Genomic DNA, 21,261 nt, shown 5'->3' on the forward strand with positions numbered 1-21,261 from the left:
TGTTAGGTTGTGAAAGAATCAACAGTTGAATTATTGGTATTATTCAATGAACTAAATGGAACGATTTATAGGAACTAGTTCCTCTGATGGAACGGAACGAAAAGTGCTGATACATATGGTAAATAGATACCTTTTTTTATAAAACCTAACATGACTCGGATGCAAGTCAAAATATTTTTCTCCTTAATATAACATAGTAAAGTAACCGATAAAAATGTCTTGATTTTCTACTGTAAAACACGAATTTAGCACCGGCCTTAAACGTTTTGATTAACGTCAGTATGATTCATACTACTTTGATTGATAGTTACACCCTACTCAACTTAGTGGTAGACATACATAACTGTTGTGCGTAACTACATATAGCGACACACACAATCGGTCCTAGTTGTCACTTCGTCTATCCCCGAACAACGCCCTTCTTAATTATTCCTCTGTTACGTTATGCCACTTAGGTGCCGTTGGAATAAATCCAATTTCTTTAACTTCATACTTATTCTTTAGCACAGTGCGGTTCATTTCCTAACGGAAATAAGACATCCCTTGTAATGAATGAATTTAAAGCTAATTCAAAGAACCTGTTTTGTATACATCTACAAATGTACATTCGCTACTATAGATTTTCTTGTAATATGACGTCATTCGATACTGAATTTTTATTATGATATTGGTAAAACAAAATCCGCACACAAGATAGGAGGTAGCTGAAATAATTGTATTTGTTCCCCACGAGGAAATTGTACATTTTCTCACAGGAACAAGCAATATAACGACGAAACCTTCTCCAAATTCAACTTTGATATTTCATATTAGATAGAAAAGGAGTTTTAATGAAAACAAAATGTTGGTTTAGATTAGAACATTATTTTTATTGTTATTTTTTCGAAACTTTTCTTGCTTAGATGTTTGTTGCTGAACGGTTTTGTAATTGTTAATTTAGTTTTCATCAACTTCAGCCTCTTGTTCTTCTTCGAATTCTGCATCTTCGTCGGCAGTAGCTTCTTGGTATTGTTGGTATTCAGAGACCAAGTCGTTCATGTTGCTTTCGGCTTCCGTGAATTCCATTTCGTCCATACCCTCACCTGTGTACCAATGCAAGAAAGCCTTTCTCCGGAACATAGCAGTGAATTGTTCGGAAATACGTTTGAACAATTCTTGGATAGCGGTCGAGTTACCAATGAATGTAGCAGACATTTTCAAACCTCTTGGTGGGATGTCGCAAACGGCTGTCTTAACATTATTGGGAATCCATTCGACGAAGTAAGAGCTGTTCTTGTTTTGAATGTTCAACATTTGTTCGTCGACTTCCTTCATTGACATACGGCCACGGAAAATGGCGGCTACTGTCAAGTAACGACCATGGCGAGGATCACAAGCAGCCATCATGTTCTTGGCATCGAACATTTGTTGTGTGAGTTCAGGGACTGTAAGAGCACGGTATTGTTGCGATCCTCTGGAGGTAAGAGGAGCAAAACCAGGCATGAAAAAGTGAAGACGTGGGAAGGGAACCATGTTTACAGCCAATTTACGGAGATCAGCATTCAATTGGCCGGGGAAACGCAGACATGTTGTAACACCGGACATGGTCAGCGATACCAAATGGTTCAAATCGCCATATGTGGGTGTTGTGAGTTTTAATGTGCGGAAACAGATATCATAGAGGGCTTCATTGTCAATGCAGTATGTTTCGTCTGTATTTTCAACCAACTGATGTACAGACAGAGTGGCGTTGTATGGTTCTACAACTGTGTCAGATACTTTGGGGGAAGGTACTACGGAGTATGTGTTCATAATTCTGTCGGGGTATTCCTCGCGGATTTTGGAAATGAGTAAGGTACCCATGCCAGAGCCGGTACCACCACCCAAAGAGTGTGTCAGTTGGAAACCTTGGAGACAATCGCATGACTCAGCTTCTTTCCTTACAACATCTAAAACAGAATCGACTAATTCTGCTCCTTCTGTGTAGTGACCTTTAGCCCAGTTATTACCGGCACCAGATTGGCCGAACACAAAGTTATCGGGGCGGAAAATTTGTCCAAAAGGTCCAGAACGAACTGAATCCATGGTGCCGGGTTCTAAATCGACTAAAACTGCGCGGGGGACGTATTTGCCTCCAGAGGCTTCATTATAGTATACATTGATGCGTTCCAATTGCAAATCACTGTCACCATGGTAGGCACCAGTGGCATCAATGCCATGTTCATCGGAGATAATTTCCCAAAACTGCAAAAGAAAAAAAGGACATATTTAATAATCTGCGCATACAATTTCCAAACTTCGAGATCATATTTAATAAGAATACTAGGCTCTATTACTAAAGAACACACCTATATTGTACATACTATACATAATTGTATGTACACAATACATAGTGCTACCAATGAGTCATCAGTTTGTCCTTATAGGAGGGGTTGTGGGCTAAAAAAACATACACACACACACGCAAACATCTACATGGTAACTGTTGTCATTCAAGCAACAATGACTCACAAGGACTTTTCATGCCATTTATTGATTTTTCCTGTGTGGTAATGAAAAAAAAAACTCGATTGAACTATACCTACACTTGTACCTATTCAAATTGCCAACATTGCCTACAACTTACAATGATTAAGAATTGTACAATACAACTTTGACAAACAACTTTTTTGAGCTACTGCTGACATCACCTTTCAATTGCCGTATATGGAGGCAATGCATTCAACCAATTTATGTAGGTTGATGCTTGGCTTCATGTATTCGTAGATATTTAAAATAACAAACCCAACACAGAGCCAATTTAAGACCATAGCCATAAATATAAGTAAAATATAAAACCTACCACGACAGTTGTGCGAGACGGGCATTATACGTAGGAGTTTTCAGTCTTCAAATGAAAAAAAAAAAACACCCAATACGAGCTGATCTAAGCTTAGCTAAAACATACACGCACACACCTACATTTTAAATGTACGCTTAACAAATAAATCTAGATGCGTTATTCATTCAACCGTAAGCAATTAACATGGTTTTGCGGAGGAAGATACTACATTGGAAAAGGTCGTCTGAGATCACCACGCCATATGGTCGTCTTGAGACCCCAATACCACCCCCACGATTTCTTCCACAATAACTAATAAAAATAAAAGTTCGATATCTGAGTTAATTTGTTTATATGTATTTTCATCATGTTTTCATTTCTACAAATCAAACCTAGAATTGGAACAATTATTAGACAGTTTGCAATTTTCGTTCAGTATAAAGAACAACAGCGAAATTATCAATCTTGTTATGCAAAATGATGTCATCACTTAATGTGAGGGAGAATGGGATCAAACACCACAAACATGAGTTATATACATTTACTTTTTGTTATTTAATATGGGAACTATGACAATACTTAGGCCAAACTTTTATTTCGTCGTTATTACTAATTGGTTTTTTTATTAAATGATGAAAACATAACTTAAAGATATACTAAACATAGTATGTCTTGGCTTTTTTCCAACTCTATATAATATATACTACCTATATATACATATAGTATATTTATTCTTATGTATACATGATGTTCGCATTCCAGCGCAGATGTTCCTATTCATCCAATAACCTACCCCTCAACATTTACAGTTGTAATCAATAAACCGCACCCAAAGTTGGCCAAATAGCACGTACATATCTATATGCATTCGTGCGATTGAATACAGCAAAATTGAAGAAATAGAAAAGAAAATGACACACACATAAAATTACTCCACCAAACCAATCCCTTCTTATCAAGAATGATTCATATTCATAAATTAGAAATGTTGGCCGAATACATTTTCATCTTTAATATTGAATAGTTGGCTTGGAAGAAAAAATTTGCAAAGCATTTGCTTTTTCGCTACAACTGTACTTGGCAGATGGAATGTGTTCTTAATTTTTCTCGTCTCTACATTTTCTTTTTCTCTATCGTCACCGCCTTAAAAAAACTTTAATGAAGACATTTAGAGATACCGGCCAAATTGGAAAAAAAAGAAACAAGTTTTGCACAGTGGCGTCACCAGTTCACTATAAAAATAGCGGCATTAGCAGCAGACGGCAAAGAAAAAAGTAGATAGTTATACAAAATGGCGACGAGATGCTTAGCTATCCATTAACACTATGTGGAAATTGGGAGAAAACCATAATCTTTTGCCGGCCAGCCTGCCTTTCACTTTTGGCCAAATTATATCTTTCTTTTTACAGAATTAAATGTACATACCTTGGCTCCGATTTGGTTTCCGCATTGACCGGCTTGAATGTGTACAATTTCCCTCATGTTTAAAGTGTATTTGGTTTAATAATTATAAAAATGCAAATTTGCCGAACTTTTCTTTACGCACAACCACAATGGCGAACTGTCAAACACTTTCTGAAATAAAGAACACGACGCGATTTGCTTTTATAGCGAGCCGACCAACAACGCCTCGGCGAAAAATAGTTAGTATTGCTATCTCCCCAATAAACACAAACGTTTGAAAAATACTAAAATTCAATAATTTTTCAAACAGTTTTTCAAAGGATTAGGGTAATAATCAAGTTGAGAAATTGTTGAGAAAATCGCGTTCTCAACAAAAAACAGACATTACCCTCAACAGTAAAATTCAACACAATAGCAATAATTTCTCAATTGTAATCCTCAAATTGAAATGCATCGCTACTCAATAATTTCTCAAACAGTTTTCAATGTGATAAAAATAAAAAATTAGCATTGTTGCGAATACTTTCAAGCCACAATTTGTATGAAAGTCAATCCTAGTTCTAACTGAAAGTCAATACTAAGTTTCTAGAGATTTTGTAAATTTTATTATTTTTTTCGTTAACAAACATAATAATCTTAAAAATAACATTAATAATATATAAAAATAATAATATAATACCAATCAAAATGTAATTATCTTATTAAACGTATTAATAAATAAAACTATGAATACAACTTTAAATACCTTAAACATTTTTACATGTATAATTCCATTTCCTCCATAATGTTGGTGTCAAATAACTATTAATTAATATGCTGGCAATTTGAAATAATTACTATCGAGGAACTTGCTGGCTTGTGTGTTAGAATAGATTCCAGCAAGAGGAAATCACAAAATATCAAACTGATGACGGGATGTAAATTGATGTAATGCACATTTCCATCCAGAAGTTCTTGATATAGGAATTGCTGCACTTTGTTTTAATTGGTTGCACTTTGTAAGTTTTCTGAAAACTTTTCTTTGTTGTTCCCTTCATCGGTTTTTCATCGGCCAACATCTTCCAAGAATATACCATCCAATGATTTTAGTTTTCTGCAAAACAATCGAGTTTTGTGATTTCCATTATGTTTTCATTTCACTTTTTATTTTGACTTACCAATTTGTATTTCTTCCAACTGACCACATACTTCGTGATTTCCTCAAGAACGTTGGTGTTACAAAATTGTTGTTATTAAAATACTGGCAATTTTCAGGAACTTGATGACCAGATAATTGGAATAAATTTCCAGCAATTTCAATTCACAAAATAACAAATTAAACCGATGATGCGATGTAAATTAAACTATCGATGTGATGCGAATTGTCATCTAGTAGTTTTTGATATGGAAAAGCATAAATACCAAGTTTTTTGGGTTGCACTTTGATTTATGGAAACTTTCTCTTCTCGATAAGCCATTTTTCATCGGCCAGCCTCTTAATGTGTCCAAGAATCAGCATCCAAATATTTTAGTTGTCTGCAAAGAGATTTGATTTTAGTGACTTCCTTAAAGTTTTCATTTCGTGTTTTAGTTTTACTTACCAATTATTATAAGCAATTTCAATTGATTATTAAAAAATTTCCACATTTTTGTATTTCTTCCACGAACTTTGTTGTCCAAAGTAGTATTGAAAACCATGTGGTTTTTTCGTTGCATTTCAGGGTAGTGTTTTGTCAAAGTTTTCTCCAATTATCTTCAACACATTTTCAAAGTTTTCGTCAACATTTTGCCAAATTGGTTGTAATTCGCAAACAATTCGAAGATGTATTGAAGATGAGCTGTTTCAAGTCAAGTTGAATTTATGTTGAAAATGATATTTACCCTCAAACTGAAAAGGTGTTGCATTTGAAAAACGCTCATCCTGTGTTTATTGGGTCATTTTATCCACCGTCCTACCTTAACCATACCCGTTTTTTCTGTGCGGCGATGCAGTACGAGGAAGCAGTATTTTCAAAGTGGGCGGCTAATAGGCCGCCTGCTAATGTCTGGGGTCATCGAGCTTAGAAAACATAAAACTGCACTGTATTTAACTATTTTTGGAATCGATTAAAAGCCAGAAAATACTTAAAACTAAAATTTTTGTTCTCTCAACAAATACATGCATTTTAACACACCGAAAATGTCTGTTGATTTTGAGATCAAGAAAATTTCCTAAACAGGTGAACAAATTTCTTCACGAAAATGGTAACACTGCACGCATTTATAATGGTGCATTCAGACAAGGCTTGAAATTTCACTTATGTGGGGTTCAAACATAAAATTATACAACAGCTAATGAATGCGAAAATTTCTCAAAATGAAAATTTTCTGAAAACTTTCTTTCTGTAAAAATAACATTTTATAGAAACATTTTTCAACATTTTATTACTATAGGACATTTTCTCAAAATGTTTTTTTTTGTAGAAAATTTTCTCAAAATTTTATTTTACAGTAAATTTTCTCAAAATTTTATTTCTATAGAAAATTTTCTCAAAATGTTATTTTTATAGAAAATTTTATTTCTATAAAAATTTTTATCACTTTTTCTAACATGTACGACTTTTTCTTCCACGCCGTCAGTTTTTCTAACCCGGCTTTTTTCTGAAAGACTTTTTCTTCCACGCCGTCAGTTTTTCTAATCCGGCTTTTTTCTATTTGTCGATTCTAAACATATTGAAAGCAAATTTTAGATGTAGGAAACATTATAAGATGGGCCTAACGCGCCTCATGCGCTTTACAGACTATCAGTTATTCCGGCCGGAATGTCGGTGTTTGTAAAGAATCTTACAGTGTGTCGGATCGATACGACTTGTCGACAATGATAATCGGTAAATGTGTTATCTACCCCATAAACATGCAGCAGTATCGATTATGCCTTCGGACTTCACTTATAATGTGCACAATATATGGGATATGTTCAATAAGAGCACTGTCGTCCGGAATAACTGATATTCTGTAAAGCGCATTACAGTATATCAGTTATTCCGGACGACACTGCTGGTGTCGAACATATCCCATATATTGCCCACATTATAAGTTAAGTCTGAAGGCATAATCGATACTGATGAATGTTTATGGATCGCTAACACATTTACCGATTATTTCGTCAACGCCGATAAGGCGTATTGATTGACCACATTGTACGATTCTTTACAAACACCGACATTCCGTCCAGAAAAAAACTTATACTCTGGACAACGCATAAAGAATCTTACATTGTGGCCAATTGCTAATGATAATCGGCGATAAGTAAAGTATAGATAAATGTGTTATCGATCACCCTAACAAGTTGCAGTATCGATTACGTTTTTGAATATAGTTGGATGAATAAATTATACGCCGTTCAGATTATAGTTTATCCGGACGATAATGCCCGTGTCCAACTTTGCATATTGGACATATTCCAGATATTGGCCAAACTCTATGTTATGTTCGAACACATAATTGATACTGCAGTTTGTTAATGGGATCAATATTTATCGATTACTTAGTCATCGTCGACAATTCGTAGCGATTGGCTACATGTAAGATTCTTTAAGGCCGGTATGCACCTCTAGCGAAATTTTCGGTAGCAAAAATTCATTTAAGTCTACAACAAAAAAACAGGGCTGTGTACACAAATTTTAAACCAGCTAATCGCTTTTAAAAGTTGTTAATATATGTTCCAAATATTCCTCAAATAAATTGTTTATTATTTACAGACCTTTTAAAACTTTTACGCACACAATGATTGTAATAAATTAAATGTTTGCTGCCAAAATATGCTTTTGACAACCCTGTTATTTTCATTAGAGGTGCGTACCAGCTTACGAAATTGAACGCTACCGAAAATTTCGTTAGCATAAATAGCAATGCATTTCTTATGGGAATGAAATTTTTCGCTAGAGGTGCATACCGGCCTTTACAATAATAGACATCTGGTCCAGATTAACTTATAGTCTGAACGTCGCATTCGACACTGCATCCATGGGTTTTATTGTGTGGATCAAATGAAAACAATGATTGCTCATCCACAAAAGTATCTTTTCAAATCACATATAAATTTCTGTATTTTAGGATGTGAAGTTGAATATGAGATCACGGGCCCACTTTAATACTATATAAAGGGTGATTCTTTTGAGGTTAGGATTTTCATGCATTAGTATTTGACAGATCACGTGGGATTTCAGACATGGTGTCAAAGAGAAAGATGCTCAGTATGCTTTGACATTTCATCATGAATAGACTTACTAACGAGCAACGCTTGCAAATCATTGAATTTTATTACCAAAATCAGTGGCAGAAAATCCGCTTTTTTTATCGACAAATTTTGTTCAGCGATGAGGCTCATTTCTGGTTGAATGGCTACGTAAATAAGCAAAATTGCCGCATTTGGAGTGAAGAGCAACCAGAAGCCGTTCAAGAACTGCCCATGCATCCCGAAAAATGCACTGTTTGGTGTGGTTTGTACGCTGGTGGAATCATTGGACCGTATTTTTTCAAAGATGCTGTTGGACGCAACGTTACGGTGAATGGCGATCGCTATCTTTCGATGCTAACAAACTTTTTGTTGCCAAAAATGGAAGAACTGAACTTGGTTGACATGTGGTTTCAACAAGATGGCACTACATGCCACACAGCTCGCGATTCTATGGCCATTTTGAGGGAAAACTTCGGAGAACAATTCATCTCAAGAAATGGACCGGTAAGTTGGCCACCAAGATCATGCGATTTGACGCCTTTAGACTATTTTTTGTGGGGCTACGTCAAGTCTAAAGTCTACAGAAATAAGCCAGCAACTATTCCAGCTTTGGAAGACAACATTTCCGAAGAAATTCGGGCTATTCCGGCCGAAATGCTCGAAAAAGTTGCCCAAAATTGGACTTTCCGAATGGACCACCTAAGACGCAGCCGCGGTCAACATTTAAATGAAATTATCTTCAAAAAGTAAATGTCATGGACCAATCTAACGTTTCAAATAAAGAACCGATGAGATTTTGCAAATTTTATGCGTTTTTTTTTTAAAAAAAGTTATCAAGCTCTTAACAAATCACCCTTTATTATAATTGATATAGCAAATTGTCAATTTCATAAATGACATTTGTCAAAAAATAAAGAACCGGTACAAAACCGATTCAAACACAATTTAGAGATGTTACTTAAATAAATGAATCAGTACATTGACAAACGATCATGTACATGTTTAGCATTCCGTAGAATAAATAGTCGACAGCTATATATATACTATATACATATGAAAACATGGAGGTAAATATCAATAGATATACACAACGCTACAAATTAAATTTAATATCACATTTGCTTTAATTGAACGAATATAAAAGATGTCAATAGCATAATGACATACTACAGGAGAACAGGTGCATTACATGAGTGATCAAAACGTTTATCTTTATAAAGAAACAACAAAAATACCGTAGTGGAGAAATTTAGAAAACATTTTCCTTATTGGAAATCTTTTATATACTACACAAATACATTTACAGTTATTACCGGATTAAAGTTACTTGTATCCCAGAGTTACGAGCAACATGAACTACTTTTGTAAATTTAAGCACCTTTCTAATTGGAACTGTGGATTTGGGCAACCATGCTGAATAACAATTGATTTCAATAGACGACTAAATGTTTATGAAACTCAAAATGGTAATGCTCTTAAGATGCTATGTATGTTCTTTGAAATAAAATCAAATAACTAGATGTTTTCGAGCCACGACCACAAATTTTGTTACGCGTACGTCTCGAGGTTAACGAAATTTCTATAGACAGTAAATTAAAGATATATGTAACGCCCGAATAAATAAAGAGTAGCACAGCACATAGTAGCATTTTATTTATTTATTTAATCAACCAACGCCCTTCTGGACAAAATGTTGATAGAATTCAATCAATAGAGCTCTAGTATTCCAAATAAAAACTTAACCTTATAATTAAAACGAAACTAAAAAAAAAACTTAAAATTAAATTCTATTATTAATAAATCCTATTAATATTATAAATTAAGATTTCAAAGACAATCTCTATTCTCATGTAAAAGTAGGTACTCAACAATTAAGTGGCTGTCTAAATCTCTTTAAAATGTGATATTCATAGATATAGCCATATAATAAAACTCCACATTATAAACAATTATTTTCTACTTGCAGACATCTAGTAAAAAACCATTGTGTTTTATTGCAATTAATACGTTGAATGACGTCCAGGCTATTCGTTGCGCAGAATTTCACCCTGATGGTAGTTTTTACGCAGTAGGTTCCAACTCAAAGACTTTAAGGATATGTCTATATCCACAACAAAGCGTTAATAGGTAGGTAATACACGTCAAATTAAACATTACTTAACCCATTCTTTATTCTCTTAAAGCAAATCTTTATCGTTTCAATCGAGCAGCGTAATATTTAAGCGCACCAAACACCACAAAGGGTCCATATACTGTCTATCTTGGTCTAAGGATGGACAACTTATAGCAACTGGCTCCAATGACAAAACCATTAAAATAATTAAATACAGTAGCGAAAACAAACAACTAGAAGGTCGCGAAATTGAGCTGCAATATCATGATGGAACTGTCCGCGACTTGTGCTTCTTGAATGATACAGAGAAAACACTTCTTGTCAGTGGAGGAGCAGGCGACTGCAAAGTCGTAAGTGTTGTCCAACAACTTTTCACATTTTTGATAACATTTTTATTTTAGTATGTCAGTGATTGCTGTGTTCCTTCACACCCAATAAATACTTATGCTGAACATACAGGTCACATATTTTCCGTGTATAGTTGGGAAACTAATATGTTTGTAACAGGATCACAAGTATGTAAACATTTAAAAGTCATCAAATATGTCAATTTATAACTATAATAAATAAATATTTCCTAAAACTTAACTGTTCTATTATCATATTGTATATGATAACAAGATTATATAAATTAGTGCTTAAAGTTTGTATTAAGCTTTTGTGTTAATTATATGCATGTCGACACAAATGATTTTCAAATATTTTTAGGACAAATCTGTACGATTCTGGGATATTCGAGTTCAAGACTCAATAAATACTGTAATACCATCCAGTTATTCATCTGTAACATCGGTCTGCGTGGATCCTACTGGCAGATTACTAGTATCCGGTCACGAGGACGCATGTGTTCTACATGATATCCGCCGCAATAGACAGATCCAATGTTTTCAACCGCATTCCGCAGATATAAGGTAAATATCACATTTAAATATATCCAAAGAATTAATAATATTTACACAAACTTTTATTTTTAGATCTATAAGATTTTCGCCGTCAGCCTATTACTTGCTTACTTGTGGTTATGATAATAAAATCGTCCTTACAGATTTGCAAGGTAATTTAACACAATCCTTGCCTTCAGTTGTTGTAGGAGAACATAGTGACAAAGTCATATCGGCTAGATGGCACCCAAAAGACTTTTCAATTCTAACAACATCTGCTGATAAAACTGCCAAATTGTGGGCTATACCAAATATTTAACTAATAATTTCTAATACACATAAGCCAAAAAGAGCAAATTATTCTTTTATAAGAAGATCTACTTTAGAAAAACGAAAAATACTTTCATGTAAGGTATCTAATTTATAATATTCCTTTCATTCGGAATACTCAAGAGTCTGTTATTATCTATTAATTCCTTATTTATATTTTTTATACATGTATTTTTATCATTTAAATAAACTATTGACATTTTCATATGTAAGTGTATTTGTACAATTTCGCTTTGTTTATGATCGGAAATAAAAAGGTATTGGGATTTGGTTAGTTGTATTATTTGCACATTACTTTATTAAGTGATTTTTTGTTGTTGAATAAACCTATAACAATTCATACTGACGAAGGTGCATTCTTTGAATTATATCTCGACAATCATTAAATACTCGTTTGATATTTTCGGTATCTACAGCACATGTAAAATGAGGATAACAATAATGTTTCCCATCACCACTAGCAGTAGATATACGCTAGAAATAAATAGGATCAATTAGCATTTGGGTTACACAGATAGATATTAAGTCAATTTTACCAAAAACTCATCACGTATGAAATACTTAGCCCTTATAACTTCAGGATCGTCTCCAGACTCGATTATTGCATCACCTAGATTAGTTAAAAAGAAATAAATGGACTTTTAAAAATCTGAAATTCCAATTAGTTATAATGGAGTTTTACTTGGTGTTTGATATTTATTGAACTCGGCAAAATATTCCGAAAGCTTGCTTTTACCAGCTTTAATTTTCTCTGCTAACAAATCTTGTTTGTTAAGAAACAGAATTACAGATATTGTACGCAACCATCTATGGAATAGAACTTATTAGTAAAAAATGCACATTTTTCTAATATTATTGATTAATTACCTATTGTTCCAAATGCTTTTAAATAATTCCAAAGACTCGCGTAGTCGATTTTGTGTTGGATCCTCACGTAAAACCATATTGTAGCTAGAACATGCGGTTACGAATATAATTGCAGTAACGTCATTAAAGCATTGTATCCACTTTCGACGTTCATCCCTTTGGCCTCCCACATCAAACATGCTACATTAAAAAAAAAACGTTAGAAATTAATGCCAACCAACTATTTCCTTTTGTTTATAATAACTTACTGGAAATTGACTTTGTCAACTTGAAATCTTGTTTCAAAAATACCAGAAGTTAGCACACGACACCGTAAAATGTCTTGCTCATTTGGTGTATAGTTTTGCTGTTTTATTATGCTTACTCGATCCAAAAAGCTAAAGGAGTAGTCGTTTTTTAATATTTTATAATGTGTAAAAAATATTATATAACACTTACTACTTTGCGCAATCAATTAATTGGTATTCATTTGATCTTTCATAAGTCGCCAATACGCCTCTATCCTTCCACAATTCTTCTGTGTGCTCATAAAATTCTGGAGGATAATTAAAATCGGGACCTATAGTTTAAATACATAGAGAGATATAATTTTTTTAGAACTACATTCTTAAATATAGCAGACCAAATTTTTTCACTTACTTGAAGCATAATCCTGAATGTACTCAACCCTAATGTCATTTTCCTTTTTCTCCAAAGGTATAGGTGGATTCAGTGTGCTCATTGCACCAGTAATAGTCTGAAGATAGAAAGATGACAAAATATAAAAAAAATTGGTATTTTAATTTTTCATTACAAATGATAGAAATTGTTATAAAGCCTTAAATGTCAATTGAGGTAAATTACTATAAATCTATTAAAAAATAACGCCTCGAAGCAGAATGCTTTACTTATAATCTATAATGCTTAAAGGTAGAGATTTAATGTGTTAATAAATACATATATAAATAATAGATTAGAAAGAAAAACTAGTATTATCTAATCTTAGTAAAAACTACTCCTTAAATTATCTTGTATTTTTCTTTTATCATTTATATATTTTTTATATTTTCCCCTAAATTAATATAACTATTGTAAAAATATATTAAGTTTTTATCATCACTTTGTTCTCCACTATTTGTGGGCCATTAAGAAATTTTCCTATTCAACACACTATGATCGAATATTGGCACTGAATGTCGTGAAATCTTCTCTAGCTGAGAAACTTTGAAAAAGAAAATAAACACCATCTAGGTTAGGTTAAGTTAGGTATAGTGGCAGTCCCTCATTTTAGGCAAACTTGGACTATTCAGTCCATTGTGATGCCACATGTGGTGAACTTCTCTTAATCAATGAGTGCTCCCGATTCTATGTTTAGCTCAAACAAGGGAAGGAAAATGTTTGATGTCCTTCACAGAATGATATACATTTTGGGCGTGCATAGATACTTAATGTAAATGTAAAAGTTGAGGCCGTTTTTCGGCGATTTCTTACTTCAAACGATAAAAATCCGACTTGTTTTAATTAATGAAAACTATTCCATGCACATCCCAAAATATAGCAACCATAACCATCTGGATAACTGTCGACTGGACCGATTGCTCAGAGATCAATGCAAATTTATTTTGTTTGATAATCTTTAAACACTTCTTCGTCGTGTTTTTTGGCCAAAACCGAAAAAATCCTTAGCTTAATTCTATTTTTCCCTTTAAAACAATGATGTTGTAATCAAAATGGTTTAATTCAAAGATTGTATAGGCGTAATTCCAGCTAGGCTGTCGGAATTTTAATAGTTTTGGTTGATTTCAAGATTCCTATTAAACTTTTAAATTTCCTTTTGGAAATCTACACATTCATTCTATGTCAGAGACTGATTTTCTTATTGGAGAAATGAACAAAACAATGAAGTAGTATAGGGCTAAACATTCGGTAAGTATATTCATACCCTAATTAGTTCTGATTGGAATTAAGGTTGATTTACACACCATGCGGCAATCCGTGCGCATGGAAGGATTGATTTTTTCTGTTTGCGGCAGACTATTCGAGCTTTTGATTTCAAAGAGAAATTTCAACTGTTCAATCATCGGACGCATTGAACGCATGGTATGTAATTCTACCTTTACTCTTTCTTCTAATTTAAATACGTTACATTTTTAAATTTACAGTGAAATATTTTCTATCTTATTTACCTGTAAAATTGGACTGTTTTATTATAAACAACAGAAGCTTTGGATGGAATGTTTGTTACAATCTAATATTTCAAATCAAATGCTATCGAATTTGATACAATTGGACCTCAACAATTATCTAAGATATGAACAGGTATTTATAAAATCTGACAGTATCTGTGGTGGTCTAATTACATCCCTTACATTAGATCTTCGTAGTAGATTTCAAATTTAGACAAATCTGCTGGCCAAATGTATTTGGCCAGATAACTATTCGATAGAACTGGTTTTGACATATGCCAATTGATACCTTGAACTTAATGTTGGTCCCTAGTTAACATTTACATAACCCCCATTTAAAAAAATAATATTTATAATATATATATTTACAAAGAAATTCTTCTTTTTGGTTTAAACAGAGATAAGAAACATTTGAGTCCCAAGACTTACCAATATTGCGTCACGTATATTCTTTTTAATGTCTTCGATTTTTTGTTTCTTTTCTTGTTCTGAAAATCCGTCTACGTGCAATATACGCATCTGCTTGACAATAGTTGATTTTCCAGATTCACCAGCTCCTAACAGCAAAAGTCTATGGGTTGCCCTATAGAGCTGTTTATCCTTCTGAAGTTGTTTTGAAATGGCATCACTGCGACGCTTTTGACTCCTTGTATCTTCAGAATTTATATCGGACTGCTTAGAACTAGGAGAACCAAAGCAACCCATTGCAGACCAAGGAATCCACCAACACGCTTCTCGTCCTTCTTGTGTTCCGTCGGGAGACTCAGCGCCCCCGTTTTCTTCGTTTTGAGCCAGTCTAAATAAGCTCTGACTTAGATTGTTTTCTCAAATATTGCTTTTAATAAGCCAGCGTGGAAATGTTGTAGGCTCTCCTTATAACATTAAAAACTTTATATATAGTGTGTATATATTATAAGATGGGAAGTTGTAATATACTTTTTAGTTTTCTTCCTTCTCGTTTCCTCCACCTTACAGTTTGTCTTTCAAAAGCTTTAGGTACAGATGATTAGATTTGTGCAATTATATTTGTGCTATGTTTAAATATCTGAAAAGATAAACATAAAATAGAATGTTTTATAATTATTAAGAAAGAAATAAACGGATTGGGAATTTATAACTCGTTTAAGAAAGTCCCATAATTTAAATAAGCCTATTTTCACAACGTTTATATATTTGCCTTTTTGCGTATATAAGGTCTTCGAAGACCGGAATCAAAAAGAATTGACTTTTTTATTATATGTATATCTAAGCGCTATTCACAATGGCACAGTCTGTAACAGGTTGCCCTTTGTTCTTCCATATAGGGATCTTCAGTAAATAGGTTTTATTTGTCATAAAGGTCCTTTTCATAATCATCAACAAAGTATGTTCATTAAAAGATTTTCCAATACCGAACATAGTGGTGACTTATTTGCAGAATCTGACTAACAAAAATAGACAAAAACATTAGGGAACAAACATCCATTCAATCGTCCATAAAACGACCAATCATACATACATAAATACTATATAAGATATGTATACATACGTATGGACGTGGACGTATATGTAGGACCCAATAAACATAATAACGGGCATAATAGTTTAATTCGCATTCTCAGCACATTATGAAAAATTCACGCAGTCAATCATATATAGCATATGAGCAATTTGGGTCCACTTTATATACTCTTCTCGTGCATCAAATTTAACAACTTTGTTGCTCGTCAATTAGAAAAAAAAACTCAAATACTTGTAGACACTTCTTTTGCTTAGCTCGTAACAGAGAGCCTCATTCTCCTCTCGCACAACCCCTTACTTCAACAATTTGCTTCAAGTAGATATATTAAATCAAACCGATGAAATCCTACATTACAGGTTAAAAAATCGCCAATTGAATATTTTTTATCCAATATTGAGGTTTGTCTGTGTCCAAAAAGTGTGCGGAATAGGAAAATAATAAAATTTTGTGAATAAGCGAATACTCTGATCTCTCTGCCTACGCGCCTGTGTTTTGTATTTATACTAAATACATACACTCTCATATTCGAGGGGTGTAAAAATTTGCGTATGGTTTCCGATGTATCGTTAACTAATTCCGTGCTAAGAACAGCTTCCTGGGACTTTTTATGTACAACCGAACTTTTCCAAAGGAATTGCAAAATGATAAATAAACGTCGTCCGCACTATCAAATAGACAAAATTTTCGACGTCTTTCTTTTTTCGTCATTTAAATCTATATATATATGTATGTATACATATAGAGATATACATATATATATATTTTAATTTTTTTTCCAAATGCGTACGAGGAGGGATTGATTCGTTAATTTAGCGCATTTTCATTCTAATTCTTTTATTTCATTTCACTTTTCTTCCTCTAACCTCTTCACTTTTCTTTTGATAAACATTTATCTTTATGGGAGTAGAGGCAGGAGGCCAACAAAATTATTGAATGGATAGAGTTGACACCAGCATAGTTAATATTTTTGCAAATTCCAGATGGACCGCCATTAGGTGCTGCTGGTATTCCTTGGTATTCTTTTGTTTTTCTATCAGAAAATTATTAAAACTCACTTTCCTATTTCCTATGTATTCGTATTCTGGTATTGAATAAAATTCACTTTCCATTCCTATGTATTCGTTGCACAGAGCGAGTAATCATATGGGGTTTATAACAAAATAACAGCGCGTTGACGCTTTGGCGTAGCGTCATGGGCCTTTTACACTGCTTGAAACACAAACCATAATATTGCATTCACACTAGTGTGAAAGATTCGCTTCTGCTAAAAACGAATACCAGCATATATCACAGTGAATAGGTTCCTGAACATAGGGTTATTAACTTATTACTGCGCATTAATATGCCTGCCGATTTTTCCATGCGAAAATTTCACAGTTGCATCAATATGTGTTCGAAAATTCACAGCTATTCCTTTTTTATATGGAGCATAACAGTTTTTCTTGTATAAATTTGATCTTATGCCTCGTTACAATATTTGGATATCCCTCGAAAAAATGGACACGGGAATTATCGTCCGGATAAACTTACTATCTGAACTAGGCTTGCGCGCCGTCCAAAGTATAAGTTTATCCGGACGACAGTGCTCGTGTCGAACATATCCCATATATTGGCCACATTATAAGTTAAGTCCGAAGGCATAATCGGTACTGCTGCATGTTTATGGGATCGATAACACATTTACTGATTATTTAGTCATCACCGACATTTTGTATCGATTGGCCACACTGTAAGATTCCTTACAAATACAGAAATTCCGTCCGGAAAAAGTTATATCCTGGACGATGCATTATGCGCCGTCCAGTTTATCCGGGCGGAATGTCTGTAAAGAATCTTACACTGTGACGATAAATGTTGTATCGATCCCATTAACAAGCAACTGTATCGATTATTTCTTCGAACATAACTTATTGTGGACCAATATCTGAGATAAGTTCGACACGAGCACTGTCGTGCGGATATTTTATAGTCTGTACGGCGCATTAGTCGAGAAATAGGATTTTGGTAGCCAGTACTTGTTAGCATGTTCGTTTTACATACCAAGGGTCAGGGTTCACGAAAAAGTTTTTCATCGGTGAATTATCCCCTCTCTGTAATGTTGGCAACACTGTATGATTCTTTACAAACCCAGAAATTTCGTCCTGAATATTCTGAATGGCTTCGTGAAAATTTGCTTTGGGCTTTTCCCCATCAAGTTATAAAAACTTTGCAACAAATATGTATCATTTTATGCCTTTTTCTTACTGATTTAGTTTTCACTTTAGCGATTTTAGCGACTAAAGGTAGGTACTATGTTCTGTTTTCGCGTTGAAATTTTCGCGGTTACTTTATTAAAACAGTTCAATATGAATCAGAAAAATTAACTCACTTGATGCGCAGTTTCTTTTTCCTAAAGATTTCAGCGAGACTTTACAGGAATATGTTTATTTTCATTTGTAATTGTGATTATATAAGGAAAAGTAATCGCGAAAATAAAGTGGTTTTCAACTCGAAAACCGAACATAGTACCCACCTTAAACTCGAACTTAGTACTCACCTTAATCACTTAAAATGAGCTTCAATATGAGAATGTCCGTCCTGTGTTTGTTATACGCTTTACAGACTATCAGTTATTCCGGACGGAATGTCAGTGTTTGTAAATAATCTTACAGTGTGTCGAATCGATACGATTTGTCGGCGATGACTAAATAATCGGTAAATGTGTTATCGATCCCATAAACATGCAGTAGTATCGATTATGCCTTCGGACTTAACTTATAATGTGCACAATATATGGGATATGTTCAACACGAGCATTGTCGTCCGGAATAACTGATAGTCTGTAAAGCGCATTAGACGAAGGTATGATAAACTAAATTTAATAAAAATATATGATTTTCTTAGTGAACACAGACAAAATGTTTACTTGTCTTTATCCTTTGAAATATATCTGAACACGTGTTGAATTTAAGCATTTCACAAAGGTTCGAGCGACAGGGCTGTTAAAATATATGGTGGCGTTTGGTAACCCTAATGTGATTGTTTGACAGTTCCTATGAACAATAATTAAGATTTTGACAGATCCACTGAACAGTAACTGGCGTGGTAAAGATTTTCTTTCTTTTCCTTTTCCGATTTCAATATGACGGTGCGTGTTATTCTTTTAATTTTTATTCAGGCTCAAATAAGTGTAAAATTATAAATGTGAATTCATTTCTATGTTTTGTAGGCCGCTACTAAAGAGAGTGGAAAGAAGATCAAGAGAGATCCCGCAAAGAACCCTATGCGGGATTTGCACATCAGAAAATTGTGCTTGAACATTTGTGTCGGTGAATCTGGTGATAGATTGACCCGTGCCGCTAAGGTAATGTGTAGTGACGTTTAAATTATGAATTCTTTTAACATGCTTGGAAATTGTAGGTTCTTGAACAACTAACTGGACAACAGCCAGTTTTCTCCAAAGCCCGTTACACCGTGCGTTCCTTCGGTATTCGCCGTAATGAAAAGATTGCCGTACATTGCACAGTTCGCGGTGCAAAGGCCGAAGAAATCTTGGAAAAGGGTCTTAAAGTACGTGAATACGAGTTGAGACGTGAAAATTTCTCCGCAACAGGAAACTTTGGTTTCGGTATTCAAGAACACATCGATTTGGGCATTAAGTACGATCCATCGATCGGTATTTATGGTTTGGATTTCTATGTTGTCCTCGGTCGTCCAGGTAAATATTGTCATTTTACTCACAAATGTTCTGAATCGTTAACCTTTTATAAAGAATGTAAAAAATAATTTGTGTCTCAAATGAACGCACTTAATTAGGTACTTTTAATGTTTTTTTTTACATATTTGTAAAAATATACAAATTTAGAAGTGCTCAGTCAATGTGCGTAGAAAAATTACAATTTTGTAAAATAAAGGTGCTCAATGTGTTTCCAATAATAAGTGAGTTTGAAGCACACGGTACTTTTTTGATAAAATCCCCTAATTTTTTATATTTTTTTTGTTAGCATTATGCCTACGGATCATTACAATTTCTTCCTTTTATTGTGTATTTTTAGGATACAACGTTGCCCACAGAAAACGTAAATCAGGCACAGTTGGTTTCCCCCATCGCCTGACAAAAGAAGATGCTATGAAATGGTTCCAACAGAAATACGATGGTATCATTCTTAACAGCAAGAAATAAGCGAAATATTCTTAAGGCGTACTATTGTTTGTATTGCCAATACGTAATATAAACAATCAAAAATAAAATTTTTACAAAACGTTAAATGGATAGTTTCCATTACGATCGCATAAACACAAAAGTTATGTAGAAAATCAATATTGCGGATTCTTATGGACAGTGATATATAGAGGTATACGACCAATGTTGAAAGAATTCACTATTGTTTTTGACGAAAGTTTGTTCATAAAAGCGGTCAACTGCCTCTACTAGTAATGCAATGTTAAGACATTTAAAAACTTCCCAAAAAATTTAATGTGCTTAAATACGATTTGATATTCTGAAGATAGGGATACGTCTCACTAATCTCTCGCATGAGAATAACGTCTTACTCGAATTTAGACGATCATACATTCACTTCTGCCGTCAGATGGTCAGTTGTCTTTTATTGGATTGATCTTGATTCTAGGTGATTCGTTTCTCTCCAGGAAAAAATGTGTTAGCTCTAAAGATTTATTCTCTGATATCCTTCTGATTTTATCTTAGTCAGTTTCAAACAATTTTCCGTCATTTGCTTTTGTGTTGTTCGTAAAGAGCAAATTCCCTTAATTTTTTTTATAAATTGGTGTATCATAATGTTCCGATGTTTTTGGTAAGATAGGAAAATGGTATAAAGCCAAAGTGTTCAAACCCCCTTAGTTTATTTTTAATTTTCGGAACTACCAAACACCGTCTATGGAAAAAGCAAACGGCGACATTCCTAAGAGCTTTTCGCTTCCATGGTTGTTTATTCTTTTGTTGCTATTTTTTTTTTTGCTCAAGTGCGTTTATTTTGCGAAACGCATTTTTGGTAGTAAAATT

General features: G+C 33.8%; 4 protein-coding genes and 1 long non-coding RNA gene across 6 annotated transcripts; 2 read left to right on the forward strand and 3 right to left on the reverse strand.

Moving 5' to 3' along the window:
• Nucleotides 1–848: 848 nt before the first annotated feature.
• Nucleotides 849–4,386, reverse strand: LOC142238892 (tubulin beta-1 chain). The gene is made up of 2 exons (XM_075310622.1): nucleotides 4,226–4,386; nucleotides 849–2,223 (listed from the first exon to the last, which is right to left on the reverse strand). Exons 1-2 carry the CDS (start codon nucleotides 4,280–4,282, stop codon nucleotides 937–939), a joined length of 1,344 nt encoding a protein of 447 aa, XP_075166737.1. The 5' UTR covers nucleotides 4,283–4,386; the 3' UTR covers nucleotides 849–936.
• Nucleotides 4,387–4,782: 396 nt separating this feature from the next.
• Nucleotides 4,783–6,117, reverse strand: LOC142238985 (uncharacterized). Its single transcript, XR_012722883.1, has 3 exons — nucleotides 5,785–6,117; nucleotides 5,362–5,719; nucleotides 4,783–5,297 (listed from the first exon to the last, which is right to left on the reverse strand). It is a non-coding gene; the product is annotated as an uncharacterized LOC142238985 (long non-coding RNA).
• Nucleotides 6,118–9,332: 3,215 nt separating this feature from the next.
• LOC142237817 (WD repeat-containing protein 47) lies at nucleotides 9,333–11,938 on the forward strand. 2 transcript variants are annotated; one of them, XM_075309245.1, is made up of 6 exons: nucleotides 9,333–9,469; nucleotides 10,369–10,529; nucleotides 10,586–10,865; nucleotides 10,917–11,030; nucleotides 11,224–11,426; nucleotides 11,490–11,938. In XM_075309245.1, exons 1-6 carry the CDS (start codon nucleotides 9,464–9,466, stop codon nucleotides 11,713–11,715), a joined length of 990 nt encoding a protein of 329 aa, XP_075165360.1. In that variant the 5' UTR covers nucleotides 9,333–9,463; the 3' UTR covers nucleotides 11,716–11,938. The 2 variants fall into 2 exon arrangements, with proteins under 2 accessions (XP_075165360.1, XP_075165359.1); XM_075309244.1 differs by lacking the exon at nucleotides 9,333–9,469 and adding an exon at nucleotides 9,547–9,868.
• A 54-nt stretch (nucleotides 11,939–11,992) lies between these two features.
• Galphas (G protein alpha s subunit) lies at nucleotides 11,993–17,324 on the reverse strand. The gene is made up of 9 exons (XM_075309243.1): nucleotides 17,123–17,324; nucleotides 15,188–15,803; nucleotides 13,233–13,329; nucleotides 13,032–13,152; nucleotides 12,842–12,970; nucleotides 12,594–12,773; nucleotides 12,409–12,533; nucleotides 12,263–12,336; nucleotides 11,993–12,200 (listed from the first exon to the last, which is right to left on the reverse strand). The coding sequence occupies exons 2-9, from the start codon at nucleotides 15,461–15,463 to the stop codon at nucleotides 12,054–12,056; spliced, it is 1,149 nt and encodes a 382-aa protein (XP_075165358.1). The 5' UTR covers nucleotides 15,464–15,803; nucleotides 17,123–17,324; the 3' UTR covers nucleotides 11,993–12,053.
• Nucleotides 17,325–19,257: 1,933 nt separating this feature from the next.
• Nucleotides 19,258–20,507, forward strand: RpL11 (ribosomal protein L11). The gene is made up of 4 exons (XM_075310080.1): nucleotides 19,258–19,386; nucleotides 19,468–19,602; nucleotides 19,659–19,956; nucleotides 20,294–20,507. Exons 1-4 carry the CDS (start codon nucleotides 19,381–19,383, stop codon nucleotides 20,419–20,421), a joined length of 567 nt encoding a protein of 188 aa, XP_075166195.1. The 5' UTR covers nucleotides 19,258–19,380; the 3' UTR covers nucleotides 20,422–20,507.
• Nucleotides 20,508–21,261: the final 754 nt, after the last annotated feature.

The sequence above is a fragment of the Haematobia irritans genome, chromosome 5, assembly GCF_050003625.1.
Source record: "Haematobia irritans isolate KBUSLIRL chromosome 5, ASM5000362v1, whole genome shotgun sequence".
Lineage (NCBI taxonomy): Eukaryota > Metazoa > Arthropoda > Insecta > Diptera > Muscidae > Haematobia > Haematobia irritans.